Genomic DNA, 18853 nt, shown 5'->3' with positions numbered 1-18853 from the left:
GTCTGGATAGGAGAACCTTTAACAACAAATAGGGGACATTATGATCCAATAGTAGTCTTCTAAGTTATTTACATATCTCTCCAGTGACTTTAAAGGACAAATCAATTTTAGTTAAATGGCCTCTAAAGGAAATGGGGGGTGCTAAAACAATAAATACTTACATACCTCTCTGTGCTCCCAGTTAGAGATGGGTGAACCTAAACTTTCCATTCAAGATCAGAGCACCATGCGACCCAGACATATTGGCGCCTCTGGCCAATTAATCACCACTATCATTGGCCAGAGGTGTCCCCCTGGCCAATCATAGCCATCACTGGCTGGCAGGGGCATCAATTTGCAGGATCGGCTGTTTAGTCACCAATCCAGCAATATGTTTTAGTAACGCAGGTCGCACCTGAATGGTAGGTTTGGGTCCTCTAATCTCTACTCCCAGTTACTCCGTTATCACTACTCCCAATCCTTCATTCATTTGACCTCTCAAGTGTCTCCTGACATCACAGGGTGAGAAATATGTAAACATGTTATACTTCACCCAGTATATAGCCTGCCAGCACCCTATCCCCAAGTATATAGCTAGCCAGGCCCCCCAGTATATAGCAAGGCAGCCCCCTGGCTCAAGTATATAACCAGCCAACCTCCACCCCCAGTAAGTAGCTAACCAGCCCCCTGTCCCTCAGTATTTACCTAGCCAGCCCCCTGCCCCAAGTAAATAGCCAGCAGCCCATGCCCCCAGGTATATAGCCAGCCTCCTGCCCCCCCAGTATATAGCCAGCCATCCTTCTGCCCCAGTATATAGCCTGCTAACCCCCTGCCCCCAGTATATAGCTAGCCAGCTCCCTGCCCCTCAGTATATAGCTAGCCAACAACCAGTCCCCAAGTATATATCTAGCCAGCCCAAAGCTCCCCGGTATATAGCTAGCCAGGCCCCTGTCTGTCATTTAATAGCTAGCCATTCCTCGCTCCACTGTATATAGTCTTCTACTGCCCTGCACCTCAATATATAGCCTGACACCCCCCAGGCACCTATCAGGTGAGTTTGTTTTTTTTCAGCACATTTTTTGCACTTAAAAACTCGTCTTATACTAAAGTTTATTATCATACTAGAAAACCCTTGCATTTCTTTTCATATAAAATGATAAATTATGGATTCTTTGCTGGTCTACAACCTTGCATGGACCTAACAATATCTAGTTAGTAAGGAAGTATCTATAGCAATGTTTACACATATCCATACAATGAGACTGCTAAATTATTACATTATAGGAATTCGCATGTTGGATCAACCCTTTATGACTGATATCATTGAAGCTTCCTCTATCAGTCACATGCCGCAGGTCATAGACATTTACAGTGCCAGCTGGGGGCCCACTGATGATGGCAAGACGGTGGATGGACCAAGGGAACTGACCCTACAGGCCATGGCGGATGGAGTGAACAAGGTAAAGGGAACTGGATTTGCAAGTGACTTTAAATATTGGGGCTCATTTACTAGGGGCTCCGCAGCCGCACTTTCGTTGGGTTTCCAGAATTTTTCCGTTTTTTGACGAATTCCGCCGGGATTTTGGCGCATGTGATCAGATTTAGGCGCAATCGCGTCAGCTTTCACACGACAGAAATCGGGGGCAACCTGACGGATTTGGAAAAAATGCGGAATTTAAAAAACGAAATGTGCCACAAGAGCAAGCACTTACATGCACTGAGAAGAAGAAGGTGAACTCCGACGGACCTCAGTGCAGCAGCGACACCTACTGGATATCGGGCGCACGACCTTAGTGAATACCGGCAGAACCCGAATCCACGTCAGACAACGCGCCGTGGGATCGCGACAGGACCGGGTAAGTAAATGAGCCCCATTGTTTTAACTGCACATTTCTCCCGACCTTCTGAAGATAAGTTTTTATTGTATGGGACAATTTGGTTATCCATCATTATTTTTCATCACATCTCATTGGATTGGCAGGGTCGTGGAGGTAAGGGCAGTATATACGTATGGGCATCTGGAGATGGTGGAAGTTACGATGACTGTAACTGTGACGGTTATGCATCAAGTATGTGGACGATCTCCATCAATTCTGCTATAAATGATGGCCGAACGGCGCTGTATGATGAAAGCTGCTCTTCAACATTAGCCTCGACATTCAGCAATGGAAGGAAGAGGAATCCTGAAGCTGGAGTGGTGAGGACAAATACTATAATACTGAAGCCTGCCCAGAGGCGTCATCAATGCCAGGCTCACATTAGAAGCAGCAGATGTTCTTTTGTTAGGTCTCATTAGAAATGATAGAGAGCCCAATGATGCTTTCCATGTCGGCTGATGAGAAAAATATTAATATTTAAACACTCGACTCCAAACATCTTTTGCTTTGCGTCTGTCCGGTTACTTAGCTCAGAAATACAAAACCTACACTTAGCACTCAGCAGGTCGCCCCAGCCTTAATTGTTCTTTTTAGCTAGACATCAGTGGCGTGCCACTAAAAGTAAACACCGGATAAAATAAATTACCGCAAAATTCCATGTGTGACCGATCCCTTTATTCTCTAGTATGAGCAAATATTGACAATGGGTCTAACAATACTGTAAAGTTATATATTATACAGTATATAAAGCATACAGAGGTAGCAAACTTTAACTTCACATCTAAATCACATCTACCACCAGGATGCAGGAGTGTAATCCAAGCACACTGACATACTGGTGTGTGCTCTCCTCTGGCAGGATCCACTCTTCTTTTAGCTTTTTATGCCTTGTTTTTTTTGTTTTTTTTTTAAAGATGTCAAAATTATGCAAATGAGCCTGAGGGGCTCCAGGATCCATATGTGTTAATAGAGCCTTGGGCTCCTCAGACTCATAAGCATAATCATAAAGCCTTTTTTTTCTTAAAGACAACCTTAAAGAAAAGCAAATCCTGCCAGAGGAGGCAAACACCAGTATATCAGTGTGCATGGTTTACAATCCTTCTTCCTGATGTTAGATGTCCTTTAACATGTTACATTACAGCATATAATATATCATAAAATGTATCATTACAAAAGCATAATATTTGATTTATTTAGGTACTTACATCCAAAAATTTACATAGGTGAAAATATACACATAAGGCTTAGCTCAAAATACCGTTCAAACTTCTGTTCCTTACCTTTGTTAAAAAAAAGTAAAGAATGGAGGTTTAATCTATAAAATTTGGAAAATCCTAATAAAAAATGATTAACAAAAAAAATATCGTTGAGATCAATGTAAATTTTACATCATCGGTTGTGGTCAGATTTGAACCTAAACTCTCTGCTGCCTGAGGTGAGCTATAAAATGGTGCCCCCTCCTCCACATCCAATAGTAATATATCAGGTTATTTTCTTTTCAGTTTACAACATTGAGGACAGACCTCGACAAACTTTTTCATAGCCTTTCTTTTTTATATACTCCCTTTTCCAATATAATTACGTCATTAAGGCATTCCTTAATAAGGATCCATTTTGAGGCTATCAATTTAAGTGCCTGGTAGAGTATACGGGACATGCCTATGATGCTAGGTGTAATGGCCATACCGTCCTACAGTAGTCTCATTAGGCAGATTTGTGGGGATGTCTGTAATCGTATTGAGTAAATCTTAATATAAGATCTAGTACTTTCTTCCAATATCCACCTAACTGCATGCACTCCCAATACATATGCATCAAGTTTGCATCAGGCATATTACATTTTGGGCAATTGGAGTCCGACCTATCCCCTATTTTCGCTAACAGAGCTGGCGTTTTATAGGCCCTATGCAGCAGTAGTAGTTGTGAAAATCTACTTTCGCTGAGGGAATAGTATCACATTGGGTGTCTATAAGTGGCCCTATGTCATTCTCCCATCTAGATCTGCTAGGAAATGTGACACCTTGGAGGAATTTGTCTTGTCGCACCCCTTAGAGGAATCAGAAAGCAACAGTGACTCCAACACTCCCAGTCTGTGCACTGTCACGCCTAGGGATTGATTCTGGGATTCATATGCATGCCGAAACTGCAAATGCCTGAAAAAGTTGGTGTTTGGTACTTGGTATGCCTCCTTAATGGCCTCAAAGCTTTTTAATTCTCCATCGGCCTGAACATCTTTCATGCACACAATGCCCTTACTGGACCAGAATTGGGGTTCCTTCATTTTTAGAAATTCCCCAAATGTTGAATGTCAATCCCCTAAAGACTGTGTCAACCTTATAGAAATATTTCCTAGGGATCCAAGCTGGGGAGTTATGGATCAGTACCATCTTGATTAAATTGCATCTCCCTACTTCCGTAAGTGGCAGCTTACACCAAGTGTTCACTTTAACCTGGAACTGGTTCATCAGAGGGAGCAGATTATTCTGTACATACTCCTGGGATCTACGGGATACCACCACCCCCAAGTATTTAAATTAGTTAACTATTCTAAAGGAAAGAGAATCAAGCGGCGTGTCAGAGTTAAGCCCATCCACCGGGAGTAGGACTAACTTGTCCCAGTTAATCTTGAGACAAGAGTATTTGCCGTATTCCATGATGAGCTGTATCACTGCATGCAGTGAGCTATATACGTCCCCCAGGAACAGCAGAAGGTCATCTGCATAAAGGGCAATCTGCTCCTCCACATTACCGCATTTAAATCCCACTAAATTCGGGGCCTCTCTGATCTGACAGGCTAGAGGCTCTATGGTCAGTGCAAAAAGGAGGGCCATAGAGCCCTTCCTTGTCCTCCTTTCCAATACAAAGCTATCTGATAATCTTCCGTTTGCCCTGACGCGCACCCTGGGTTCCGCATTCAGAAGATTAAGGAGTGCAACAAATTTGGGCCCAAAACCCATTCCAATCAACACAGCCCACAAAAATTCCCAATCGACACTGACAAAAGCTTTGACAGCGTTGAGAGAGATAACCGCTCTTGTGCCGCTACCCACAGAGGAAACTTCCATGACGGTGAATAATCTACGAATATTGGTAACCGTAGACCTATCAGGCATAAACCTTGTAGTGTAGGCTCTGGCACTGTCTGTGCCTGCTCCTCTGTGCCTGCTGTAGATTGTGTAGGAATGCAGCTGCCCTTATCACGGGCTGGCCCTTTATTATGTGTTATATGTCCCTGGGCAGGCTCGGGGGGGGGGGGCATATCATGCTGGGGCCTGGAGCCTCTTCCTCTAATGCCCAATCACTACCTGCAGGGGCCATTTTTTCACTTGGGGAGGCCTGGGGAGAGGTGTGGGCTTATTGGCTTAGCCGCGCTGCTGTTGCACTCGGCGCCATCTCGGCCTCATGCTCCGGCTGGTTCCCCTTCACTTTCTCGCTTCTGTCACAAGTGGCGGCGGTCAGTGCCGTCATCCGGACACTCCTGTTACCGGATGCGATGGGGTAAAGTTGTGTGGCGTTTCGCTCAAGGACGGTACCAGGACACAGTATTATTTGGCGATACCGCACCTGAGCTCCCTCGGCGTGCGCCCTTTCACATCCCTGGCCAGGCCACGTCTCAGGTTATTTTCTTAGTAAGTAGGCTCATTTCAATAATTTTTAAAGCCTTTTTTCTTAAAAACCAGGGCATAAGAAGCTTAAAGAAGAGCAGATCTTGCCAGAAGGGGCACACCCAGCATGTAAATGTGCTTGGTTTACAATCCTTCATCATGGTGGTAGATTTCCTTTAAAACATCTTTCGTAAATCTTCCTACAGTACTTTCATTTCTCCTCAGTAATTTTCTCTTTGCATTAAGAAGTTTATTGAGATTGCTCTTTTAGTCAGCACTGCCTATGTATGATATATGAACTTTACTTTGGAGATTTGGGGTAATTGGATTTTAGAAATTAAGCTAATAAAACTTGCTGTGTGACACCGATCTGTGGCTGGATTACATTCAGACCTTCTCTGGAATATTTGACTGATTTAATCAAAATCTAAAACCTATTATACAAAGGGTTTTGCTTGATAAATATTTCATTGCACCCGGATGAGTGATGCGTCATATGACTTTCATTATAATCTGTGACCTATAAATTTTTAATTTGTGTTTTCAGGCGACAACGGATTTATATGGCAACTGTACCCTCCGTCATTCAGGAACATCTGCAGCGGCACCGGAAGCAGCTGGGGTGTTTGCTCTAGCCCTGGAGGCAAAGTAGGTTATTCTGACTTATGGAAGATGAGACAGTAAATATGTTCTTAAACATGCGAGGGCCTCAGACAACCCCAACAGAGGGGTCACTTTTAAAATGACAGTTTCAATCATTGTCAAAGTATTTTTATAGACCTCATCAACATTGAGGGTCATTTACTAAGGGCCCGAATTAAATGTGCTCGACACGCACTTACCTGCACCCAGCATAGCGTGGTGAACTTCAGTGAACTCCGACGGACTTCAGCGCAGCAGCGACACCTGGTGAACATCGGGCGCACTACCTTAGTGAATCGCCGGAAGACCCGAATCAGCATCAGAGAACCCGCCGCTGGATCGCGGATGGACCGGGTAAGTAAATGTGCCCCATTGTGTTGTTCCTCTGTCTATCATCTTGGAAATGTAGGAACATATTTACAACTGGGTGTTTACCATTTCTCTTGTCAATAGGGAGTGTCTGACACTGTCTCATCTGTAGAGCTTGACAACATTCCCATGTAGTAGTCCAATGGATGCTACTGTATACAGTGGGCTTTGAAAGTATTCAGACCCCTTTAAAATTTTCACAATTTGTTTCATTGCAGCCTATTTGTAAGATCAAAAATGTCCTTTTTTTTGCTCATTAACAACCTACAGCCAATCTTGGCAGAAAAAAACATAAATGTAGATATTTTTGCTAACGTATTAAACAAGTAATGCACTTTCGGGGAACTTGAGCAGACGGGTTAGTAAATGTGCCCCATTACTCAAGTATTCCACCCCTTTGCTCAGTTTTGAGTAGAAGCAGCTTTTCAGCAAGTACAGCCATGAGTCTTCTTGGAAATGAGGCAACAAGGTTTTTACTCTTGGATCCTCTCCAGTTCTCTGAGATTGGAAGGTGAACGTTGGTGGAATCCATTTGAAGTCTCTCTAGAGATGCTCAACTAGGTTTAGGTCAAGGCTCTGCCTGGTCCAGTAAGGAATGATCACAGAGTTGTTTTGAAGCCTCTGCTTTGTTATTTTAGCAGTGTGCTTAGGTTCATTGTTTTGCTGGAAGGTGAACCTTAGGCCCAATCTGAAGTCCAAAGCACTCTGGATGAGGTTTTCATCCAGGATATCTCTGTACTTCACCGAATTCATCTTTCCTTCAATCCCAGTCCTCTTGTCTCTGCACCCATAGCATGATGCTGCCACCACCATGTGTCACTGCTGGGATTGTATTTGGCAGATGATGAGCAGCACCTGGTTTCTCCACACATACCGCTTACAATTAACACAAAAAAGTTCAATCTTCATCATTTCACCAGAGAATCTTCTCATAGTCTGGGAGGCTTTTTTATATGTCTTGTACTGAGGAGAGGCTTCCGTTGGCAAACTCTGCCATTAAGCTCCGACTTTGTGGAACTTTCTCCCATCTCCCTACTGCATCTCTACAGAACAGACACAGTGATCTTGGGGTTCTTTATCTCTCTCACCAAGGCTCTTCTCCCATGAATGCTTAATTTGACTGGATGGCCAGGTCTAGGAAGAATTTTGTTCATACCAAACTACTTCCACTGTGACCACTGTGAGGCCACTGTGCTCTTAGGAACCTTGGGTGCTGCAGAAATTCTTTTGTAACCAACCCTGGCCAGTTGTGTATCTTGCCACAATTCTGTCCTTGAGCTCCTTGGACAGTCCCTTAGACCTCATATTTCTTATGTTCTCTGACATGCACTGTGTGGTGTGAGGTCTTATATAGACAGGTGTGTGTGTCTCCAAATCAGTTTCCCAATCAGTTTAATTAAATGCAGCTGGATTTCAATAAAGGAGTGGAACAATCTCAAGGAGGACCAGAAGGAAATGGACAGCATGTGAGTTAAATATGAGTTTCACAGGAAAGGGTCTGAATACTTAGACCATGTGATATTTCAGTTTTATTGTTTAATAAAGCAGCAAATATCTACATTTTTGTTTTTATGTCAAGTTGGTGTGCAGAGCATGCATTAATGAGCAAAAAAAAAAAAAACCTTACCAATCGGTTGCAATGAAACAAAGAGTGAAACATTGATAGGGGTCTGAATTCTTTTTAAGTCTATCCTACACTATGTGTCTTCTCAGGAGTAGAGATGAGCAGACCAGAACCTTCCGTTCAGGTTCGGGGACATCCCGCATGACCCTGACATATTGTTGGAATTGGCAGCCGAAAACCCAGTCCGGTAAACTTGAGCCCCTAGCAAACTAGCTATGGCCGTGATTGGCCAGGGGGCACCTCGGGTCAATAACAGCCAAATATATTTGGCCAGGAGTTGCCGGATAGGCTGTTCGGCTGCCAGTCCGGCAATATGTTTTGCACATGACCCACCCGAACCCAAACAGAAAGTTTGAGTCTGCTCATCTCTATCAGGAGTTGTCTAAATAGAGCAACATTGGGAAAACATACATTTTTATTGAACTCTATATTAATTGAAGGGTTATTGTGAGAAATTGATGCTTTTACCTAAGGAAGAAAATGTATCTTGTATTTATAAATCCATATAATTAACTGATTTTGTTTCAATATTGTAATTTACTTTGTCTTATAATAGCCCAGGTCTGACCTGGAGAGATTTGCAACACCTAACAGTACTGACATCTAAAAGAAACCAACTTCATGATGAAGTTCATAAGTGGAGGAGGAACGGTGTTGGCTTGGAGTTTAACCATTTGTTTGGCTATGGAGTTCTTGATGCTGGTTCGATGGTGAAAATGGCACGGGAATGGAAAACTGTTCCGGAAAGATTTCATTGTATTGGAGGATCAGTACAAGAGCCAAGGTGGGTTGTATAAAGGAGTTGTCCAAAGTTTGCATGCCATTCACTATAGGAGATGTTCTGTTTGCTGAGGATATGACTACCGGGAATCTCAACTATTGCCCAAACAGGGGTCCCCTAAAAATTGGAACAGCAGGTGGAGTATGTGTATGTGTCTTTGAGGCACCCCTGAAGATATCCAGATGAATGGGTTGTATACTCAGCATACAACTCCATTCATTAGGATCCCCATTGCCATGTTGAGCGGAGATCTCATCAGTCAGTTCCATCGATCAGTTGGATCTGACTAGGGTTTAAAATAGCCAGGTTTAACCTGAAATTTTAGTATTAATATTTCAAAATGCTTCATGGCATACATGGTTTCCATCTTGGAATATTTTAATTATTTGAATGGATCTGTTACATATCGGAATAAACCCACAACATTATTTGGATCTCTTAATTAGTGTAGACTTGTAACTGCGATATTTCTCAAGCATCATGTGATATTTGCTTTTTACATCACATGGCCATAACATATTTGATATTGTCTAAAAACACTATTAATAAAAAAATTAGAATAAACATCCGTGTAATGTAAATATATATATTGTTTTATGAATTGAGTATTTAGTTTTGTAACTAAACAAAAACAAATTACTAAATATTCTTAAAAATGGACATCTGTGGTGGCAATATAAGGTATTTTAGAAAAATTTTACAAAATTCTGAGGCAAGTGGTGTCCCTTTTTCAATTGTCTGTTACAGCACATGTAAAAAGCTAACCTTTTCTTAATTCATAATGATATCCTTAATGCTATTAGAAGAGTGTGATTTATGGAGAGCATAATTAAAGTGGTATGTGGATAGCACCCTTCTGTCCCATGTAGAGTCTTATGACCAGGCCCTTTTGTTGGGGGTGTCCATCCTTCTTTTGAGAATGATAGCTACGGCTGGTCAAAGATCAACTCTAGTAGTCACGATGACTACAAAGAAATAAGAGGCATCAACATTAGAGATTAGCGGAGCCAACATTCCCATTCTGATTCGGCTGCAGAGCTAGGACATATTGCTGGATTGGTGACCAAATCGGAATGTTGTATCTGCTCATCTCTAATCACCATGTCCACAAGTAGACAATCCTACAGTGTGTACATTGAGTAGCTACTGTCCATAAGGGCCTCTGGAAGACTTTCTTTGCTATATTAAATTGGTTAACATTAGAGATGAGCGAACATACTCGTCCGAGCTTGATGCTCGTTCGAGCATTAGCGTACTCGAAACTGCTCGTTGCTCGGATGAGTATTTCGCCCGCTCGAGAAAATGGCATCTCCCGCCGTTTTGCTTTTTGGCGGCCAGAAACAGAGCCAATCACAAGCCAGGAGACTCTGCACTCCACCCAGCATGACGTGGTACCCTTACACGTCGATAGCAGTGGTTGGCTGGCCAGATCAGGTGACCCTGGAATAGACTAGCCCCTGCCCGCGCTGCTCGCGTCATTCTCTGTCTGGATGCCGCTGGGGAGAGAGCTGCTGCTGGTCAGGGAAAGGGTTAGGGTGTTCTATTAGAATAGTGTTAGGCAGGAGTGATTCTACAAGAACCCAACAGTCCTTCTTAGGGCTACAATAACGTTTTATTTTCCTTTTTTTTGGTTTGCTTGTGGCTGGGCTTGCTGCCATTAGTAGTGCAGCTAGTACCATATTGTGAGTAATTTGCAGGGAGACTTGTGTTTAGCTCTTAGTGACACACATATCCACATCAAACACTGAAGTGGGACAATTCATTAGGGGTTTGATTTGAATTAGGCAGAGTCTGCTGATTTTTTTTTTTTTACGTTTATTTCTTTTTAGAACTCACAGTAATCTGCCAAAGCAGTGTGCTTTGAGTGTGGGCTAGAAAATAGCCATAGGAGAACCCCAACGGCTTATTTAGGCCTACAATAGCATTATATTTTCCTTTTTTTTTGTTTGCTTGTGGCTGGGCTTGCTGGCATTAGTAGTGCAGCTAGTACCATATTGTGAGGAATTTGCAGGGAGACTTGTGTTTAGCTCTTAGTGACACGCATATCCACCTCAAACACCGAAGTGGGACAATTTATTAGGGGTTTGATTTGAATTAGGCACAGTCTGCTGATTTATTTATTTTTTACGTTTATTTCTCTTATAACTCAAATTCATCTGGCACAGCACAAAATCCAGTTGTGTGCTGTCAGTGTAGGTTAGAAACTAGCCATAGCAATAGGATAGCATCGTTTTGTTTAAAAAAAAAACACACAAAAAATAAAAAAAAAAAAATTTGAAGTTTACACTTTAATTTTGAAAATGTTTAACCCGAGGGCTAGGGGTAGAGGACGTGGACGTGGGCGTCCAACTACTGCAGGGGTCAGAGGCCGTGGTCCTGGGCGGGGTGAGACACCACCTGCTGATGAGGGAGCAGGGGAACGCCGCAGAGCTACACTCCCTAGGTTCATCATGTCTCAAGTTACTGAGACCCGTGGTAGAGCACTGTTGAGGCCAGAACAGTGCGAAGAGGTGATGTCGTGGATTGCGGACAATGCTTCTAGCCATTTGTCCACCAGTCAGTCTTCCACGCAGTCCACCCATGTCACCGAAATCAGCACTCCTCCAGCTCCTCCACCTCAGCCTCCTTCCCCCCAGTCTGCCCCCTCCCAGCAAAATTTGGCATTTGAACCGGCATACTCTGAGGAACTGTTTTCTGGACCCTTCCCACAGTCACAAACCACTTGTCCGGTTGCTGCTGAGCAATTTTCCGATGCCCAGGTTTTCCACCGGTCGCAGTCTGTGGGTGATGATGACATTATTGACGTAGTGGAAGAAGTGTGTAAAGAGGTGTCGGACGATGAGGAGACACGGTTGTCAGACAGTGGTGAAGTTGTTGTCAGGGCAGGAAGTCTGAAGGGGGAGCAGACTGAGGGATCGGAGGATGATGAGGTGACAGACCCAAGCTGGGTTGATAGGCCGGGTGAACACAGTGCTTCTGAGACGGAGGCGAGTCCTATAGCAGAACAGGTTGGAAGAGGCAGTGGTGGGGCCAGACGGAGAGGCAGGGCCAGAGCTGGTGCATCAGCACCAAATGTTGCCCGTAGTCAAGCTCCCATGGCGAGGGCTAGATTTTCAGAAGTCTGGAGGTTCTTTAAAGAAACACCGGATGACCGACGGACTGTGGTGTGCAACCTTTGCCAAACCAGGATCAGCAGGGGTTCCACCACTACTAGCTTAACTACCACCAGTATGCGCAGGCATATGAATGCTAAACACCCCACTCAATGGCACCAAGCCCGTTCATCTCCGGCCGGGCACACCACTGCTCCTTCCCCTGTGTCATCTGCTAGTCAGCCCCCTGCCCAGGACCACGGCCCAAACACCTCCCGTGCGAAAACCCCATCTTCGCCTCCACGATCCTCCACAGCATCCACCAGCGTTCAGCTCTCCATACCCCAGACGCTGGAGCGCAAAAGGAAGTATAGCGCAACCCACCCACACGCCCAAGCCCTCAACGTTCACATCTCCAAGTTGCTTAGCCTGGAGATGCTGCCCTATAGGCTGGTAGAGACTGAGGCCTTTCGAAACCTCATGGCGGCGGCCGCCCCTCGGTATTCGGTACCCAGCCGCCACTACTTTTCCCAATGTGCCGTCCCAGCCCTGCACAAGCACGTGTCAGAGAACATCATCCGTGCCCTGACCAACGCCGTTTCTGACAAGGTCCACCTGACCACGGACACGTGGACGAGCGCTGCCAGGCAGGGCCACTGTATATCGCTGACGGCACATTGGGTTAACTTGGTGGAGGCTGGGACCGAGTCTGACCCTGGGGCTGCTCATATACTGCCGACGCCGAGGATTGCGGGGCCTACCTCGGTCCAGGTCTCAAAGGCCTACTATGCCTCCTCCTCCTCCCACCCCTCCTCCACCTCCTCCTCCGAATTACCATCCGTGGGCATGGCGCCATCAGTCGGTAGCTTAGGCACAGCAGCAGTGCCGTCGCTAAGCGACAGCAGGCAGTGCTCAAACTGCTGAGCATAGGCGATAAAAGGCACACCGCCCAAGAGCTATTACAGGGCATCACGGCGCAGACTGATCTGTGGCTGGCACCGCTGAACCTGAAGCCAGGCATGGTTGTGTGTGACAACGGCCGTAACCTGGTGGCGGCTCTGCAACTCGGCAGACTGACACATGCGCCATGCCTGGCCCATGTGTTAAATCTCATAGTTCAGCGTTTCCTCAAGACATACCCCAATCTGTCTGATTTGCTCACGAAGGTGCGCCGCATCTGTGCGCATTTCAGGAAGTCCAGCACAGATGCTGCCACTCTCAGGGCAGCACAGCGCCGCCTCCAACTGCCCGCTCACCGACTGTTGTGCGACGTGCCCACGAGGTGGAATTCAACATTAACCATGTTATCCAGAGTTTACCAGCAGCGCAGAGCAATAGTAGACTGCCAGATGTCAACTTCCACCAGAACTGGTAGTCAGGTCAGTCAGCTTCCTCAAGTCTACAATGAGGAGTGGACATGGATGTCTGATATCTGTCAGGTGCTGAGTAACTTTGAGGAGTCAACACAGATGGTCAGTGGCGATGCCGCCATCATCAGCCTCACCATCCCGCTGCTTGGCCTGTTGAAAAACTCTCTGGTCAGCATGAAGTCGGAAGCTTTGCGCTCGTCACAAGAGACGGGGGAAGAAGATTCCCTTGTTGATAGCCAAAGCACCCTCAGGTCTGTTTCTCAGCGCATATCGGAGGAGGTGGAGGAGGATGAGGAGGAAGAGGAGGAGAATGTTGGCGAGACAGAAGAGGGGACCATTGTTCAGTCCTTCACTGTTCAGCGTGTATGGGCAGAAGAAGAGGAGTTGGAGGAGGAGGAAATGGGCAGTCAGGCCAGTGAGGGGAGCGAATTCTTGCGCGTTGGAACTCTGGCGCATATGGCAGATTTCATGCTAGGCTGCCTATCCCATGACTCTCACGTTCAAAGAATTTATTCCAGCACCGATTACTGGGTATTCACTCTCCTGGACCCACGGTACAAGCAAAATCTTTCCACTCTCATCCCTGGAGAGGAAAGGAGTGTGAGAATGCATGAATACCAGCAGGCCCTGGTGCACAAGCTGAAACAGTATTTCCCTTCTGACAGCGCTAGCGGCAGAGGGCGTACTTCTGCGGGACAAGTAGCGAGGGAGAGTAGGCGAGCAGGCAGCTTGTCCAGCACTGGAAGGGGTACGCTTTACAAGGCCTTTTCCAGTTTTATGTCACCCCAGCAAGACACTGTCACCTGTCCCCGGCAGAGTAGGGCTGATCTTTACAGAGGGAGTACGTAGCTGACCATACCATCGTCCTAAATGATCACACAGCTCCCTACAACTACTGGGTTTCAAAGCTGGACATGTGGCACGAACTGGCGCTGTACGCCTTGGAGGTTCTTGCCTGCCCTGCCGCTAGCGTGTTGTCCGAGCGGGTTTTCAGTGTAGCTGGTGGCATCATCACCGATAAGCGTACACGCCTGTCGACTGACAGCGCTGACAGGCTGACGCTTATCAAGATGAATAAAGCCTGGATTTCTCCGGATTTTCATTCTCCACCAGGTGAAAGAAGCTCAACCTGAATAATGTATGCACTCCTCCTCCTCATTGTCCTCTTTCTCCTCCTCTTTGTACACTAAAGCAGAGGAAACTGGCTATTTTTTGCCAGGGACAACTGGCTCTAGCTATAGTACTCTATGTATTTAATTTTTCTGGAGGGCCCCCTACCAGGTCCTCTGTTTTAATCATTTTTTGGGAGTGCCACATACAGGCACTCAATCTATTTAATTTTTCTGGAGGACCACCTACCTGCTCCTCTGGTTTGAAAACTTTTTTGGACTGCCACATACAGGCACTCAATTTATTTAATTTTTCTGGAGGACCACCTACCTGCTCCTCTGGTTTGAAAACTTTTTTGGACTGCCACATACAGGCACTATCCAAATTAAATTGTCTCCATAGCAGCCTCCACATGTCGTCTTTTTAGCTGGTTCCATTGCTACCTCCACACGTCATCGCCATAGCTGCCTCCAAAAGTCGTCCATATAGCTGCCTCCATACATGGTCTCCTTATCAAATGAACTGTGTCAGGCAGACTTTTGGGTTGTTTTCATGGCTTCCACATCAAACTTGTTAACTTTGTCGCCACCCTGCCGTGTAATCCACAAAATATACTGGCAAACTTTTATCATTTACCGATATTATTTCAGCGCTTCTTGCACATCTGTTTACATTCCCCTCACCCGCCATAACCCAAACTTATAAGAACGCTACTACACTTGATCTTATACAAAAGGTTCTTAGAAGTGCTGTTTGGGGAGTAGCCGAGGGACAGGGGCTTGGATAGGCGAAAGCTCGCCTGGCAGCGGAGCGCCAGCTCCATCTCAAGATCCAACTAACATAGTTTTAACTGCAGCACCTTTAATCTACTACTAGTTCACTGCCTCCATACATGGTCCCCTTATCAAACGAGCTGTGTCAGGCAGAATTTTGGGTTGTTTTCATGGCTTCCACATCAAACTTGTTAACTTTGTCGCCACCCTGCTGTGTAATCCACAAAATATACTGGCAAACTTTTATCATTTACCGATATTATTTCAGCGCTTCTTGCGCATCTGTTTACATTCCCCTCACCCGCCATAACCCAAACTTATAAGAACGCTACTACACTTGATTTATACAAAAGGTTCTTAGAAGTGCTGTTTGGGGAGTAGCCTAGAGACAGGGGCTTGGATTGGCAAAAGCTCGCCTGGCAGCGGAGCGCCAGCTCCATCGCAAGATCCAACTAACATAGTTTTAACTGCAGTACCTTTAATCTACTACTAGTTCACTGCCTCCATACATGGTCCCCTTATCAAATGAGCTGTGTCAGGCAGACTTTTGGGTTGTTTTCATGGCTTCCACATCAAACTTGTTAACTTTGTCGCCACCCTGCTGTGTAATCCACAAAATATACTGGCAAACTTTTATCATTTACCGATATTATTTCAGCGCTTCTTGCGCATCTGTTTACATTCCCCTCACGCGCCGTAACCCAAACTTATAAGAACGCTACTACACTTGATCTTATACAAAAGGTTCTTAGAAGTGCTGTTTGGGGATTAGCCGAGAGACAGGGGCTTGGATAGGCGAAAGCTCGCATGGCAGCGGAGCGCCAGCTCCATCCCAAGATCCAACTAACATAGTTTTTACTGCAGCACCTTTAATCTACTACTAGTTCACTGCCTCCATACATCGTCCCCTTATCAAACGAGCTGTGTCAGGAAGAATTTTCAGGTGTTTCACCAGATACATAGTGGAACTCGGCCCATCTGTCGCCGCCATGCTGGAGACCTGAAGTTGCAATCATAGCAGCGCAATATGGATGCTCCATATTGTCGCTCTTAATCATGGAACCATTTCCGTAAAAACAATTGAAAATAGAACCACTTTGCTATTCCATTATTCCTAGGTGAAATATTCAAACGATCCGGCCTGCTTTGAAAATGATAATTTTTTCAAAGTAAACTCTTCTGGCCCCCAGGCCCATTTTGGGTGGGGAGGAGCCGAGAGACAGGGGCTTGGACAGGCGAAAGCTCGCCTGGCAGTGGACCGCCAGCTCCATCACAAGATTAGGCAGCGTCAGAGGCATCCATGCATGCTGCCCCTGCTGTTTCCTGTCCATTTTGCCTCCACGATCCTCCACAGCGTCCACCAATGTCTCATTTCAACTCTCTACACCCCAGACGCTGGAGCACGAGAGGATATGCAGCACATCATCCCCTTATCAAACGAGCTGTGTCAGGCAGAATTTTCAGGTGTTTCACCAGATACATAATGGAACTCGGTCTATCTGTTGCCGCCATGCTGGAGACCTGAAGTTGCAATCATAGCAGCGCAATATGAATGCCCCATACTGTCGCTCTTAATCATGGAAGTCGTCTCCATGGCTGCCTCCACATGTCGTCCCCTTATCAAAAGAGCTGTGTCAGGCTCATTTTTCGGGTGTTTCACCAGATACGTTATGGAACTTGGTCACTATGTCGCCACCATGCTGTGTTATCGACTAAATATACCGTCAACCTTTTGTTCACATAGCGGGTAATAGTAAAAACAGGAAGCGCTCATAGGGTAATATTGTAAGGTAATAGATGATTAATAGGGTTAAGTCTTTTGCTCACCTGGTCGGGTTGTGCTCAACAAGGCACAACTCCAGTAATAGTGTGTAATATAAAAAGGTCAGTGGCTGCCGATGCTTCAGTGTGTTCTCCAATCACAGGGGACTAGGCCGGTTGGAGTCTGGAAATCAAGCGGGGAAAGGCAGAAGCGGTGGGCGCACAACGAGACCGGATAGGAGTAAATTCCAAAAGGGTTTATTGGACAGTTGAAAATGGGTCACAAAACATCACAACGCGTTTCGGGGAATAAAATCCCCTTTTTCAAGTGAAAAGAGACTTCTGTAAAATTGATAGGGAACAAGGGAGCAAATATACAACAATAAAAATAAAATATAGCAAATGTAGGTACAAAGTACAATGCAATATAATACAATTTAATACAATGAAAGACATAGTAAAATCATGAATAGTAGTGAATAAAAGACATAGTGAATAAATAGATAATAAGAACCAGCTGATTCAAAGACTGGCCTATATTTGCTGAAAACAATGATGCATACGCAGCAAAAGCACAAAAATAGTTATGGTAAATACACCAAAATGAACATATGGAGGAAAAGTGTAAGTATAGAGGAAAGATACATTCCTGATGGGAGAATGTGATAGTAAATGGAAGTGGATATATTGAATGTACCTGTAGTTGATGAAGGAAGATAATGTTTGTCTTACCAGTCTCCGGATGCTGATGAAGTGTGTATCCGGAGTATGGGCGCGCGTTGTGGCGCACGGGGTTAAATACACACGGGAGGAGGAAGCGCGAGATTGTGCGCGTGCGCACTAAATGGCGCGGGCTGATCGTGCGACAGGAAATGTTCAGAATGTGTATACACGTGGGGCCGTTGCCCAGGAGATGTAAACAATGAGCGATGCCTCAGGGGATGAGACTGAGGTAGATAAGGGGGCAGTAAAAGAATTCCCATTGGGAAAGAGAGGATATGAGTTTAGGTTGGTGTGTGGCTTACTGATGTTGGGATGGAATGGAGACAATGGGGAGGACCAAAAATAAAAAATATATATATATGTAAAAAATTGGAAATGTTTGTGTGTGTGGGGGGGGGGGGGGGGGGAGGGGGTGAGGGAAAGGGGGGAGTTTAAAATTACAATTAGATGAAAACTAAAAATTAAAAATTAGAAATTGTCTTCAAACATCTCGTTCAGGCCTGCAGGGTGCAGGCTATTGAGTTTAAAGATCCAAAACATCTCCCGTTTTCTAAGCTGTTGGTGTCGGTCATATTGTGTTCCTGTAATCATCTCAATAGGTGTAACAGAAAAAGTGGTAAAATCTTTATTGTGGCACGCTAAAGCGTGTCTGGAGACACTATGTTTTGTGTATCCATTTGTCACTTTACTTCTATGTCTCGATTTTCATCGTTCACTTTCTGAGTTTACGAAATTTGACAGGCTCATCACTAATAGAATTCTCTCCTTTGAAAAAGAAGGAATTGAAAATAAACTCAAAAAACTACAACGAGACAGAGCTGATTTTCAGACAGGTAACATTAAATTCTGGTCCACAACCAAAAACAATTCCGCTACCTCAGACCACAATTCCTCCAATACAGGTCCAGCCAACAACTCCACCAAACCTCATCAGCCAAATAGACGACAAACCATAACACAGAACACAAAGACCCATCAACCTCCATCTCATCCTCAACCAAATAAACCCAGGAATCTGTTCATCAACACTAAGCATAAAAAACCCAAACCATCGAACATTCCATTGCTACAAACAAATACAGAAAACGTCAATATTCACAATTTGCTTTCTATTCCAGTCCAACTTTCTAATCACCAACAACAAACA

The 18853-nt window shown here is 45.0% G+C and overlaps 1 protein-coding gene across 1 annotated transcript in view; it reads left to right on the top strand.

Annotated features, from left to right (window-relative positions):
* PCSK2 (proprotein convertase subtilisin/kexin type 2) overlaps nt 1–18853 on the top strand; it is a 138793-nt gene that overhangs the window by 106423 nt on the left and 13517 nt on the right. The window contains exons 8-11 of the mRNA XM_072140428.1: nt 1264–1439; nt 1961–2176; nt 6009–6109; nt 8653–8880. Coding sequence (XP_071996529.1) covers nt 1264–1439; nt 1961–2176; nt 6009–6109; nt 8653–8880 — 721 coding nt within the window. The remainder of the gene's footprint in view (nt 1–1263; nt 1440–1960; nt 2177–6008; nt 6110–8652; nt 8881–18853) is intronic.

This window comes from Engystomops pustulosus, chromosome 3 (genome assembly GCF_040894005.1).
Source record: "Engystomops pustulosus chromosome 3, aEngPut4.maternal, whole genome shotgun sequence".
NCBI lineage: Eukaryota > Metazoa > Chordata > Amphibia > Anura > Leptodactylidae > Engystomops > Engystomops pustulosus.
The sequence above is the reverse complement of the archived record's forward strand: the minus strand, read 5'-3'. Positions and strand labels throughout refer to the sequence as shown.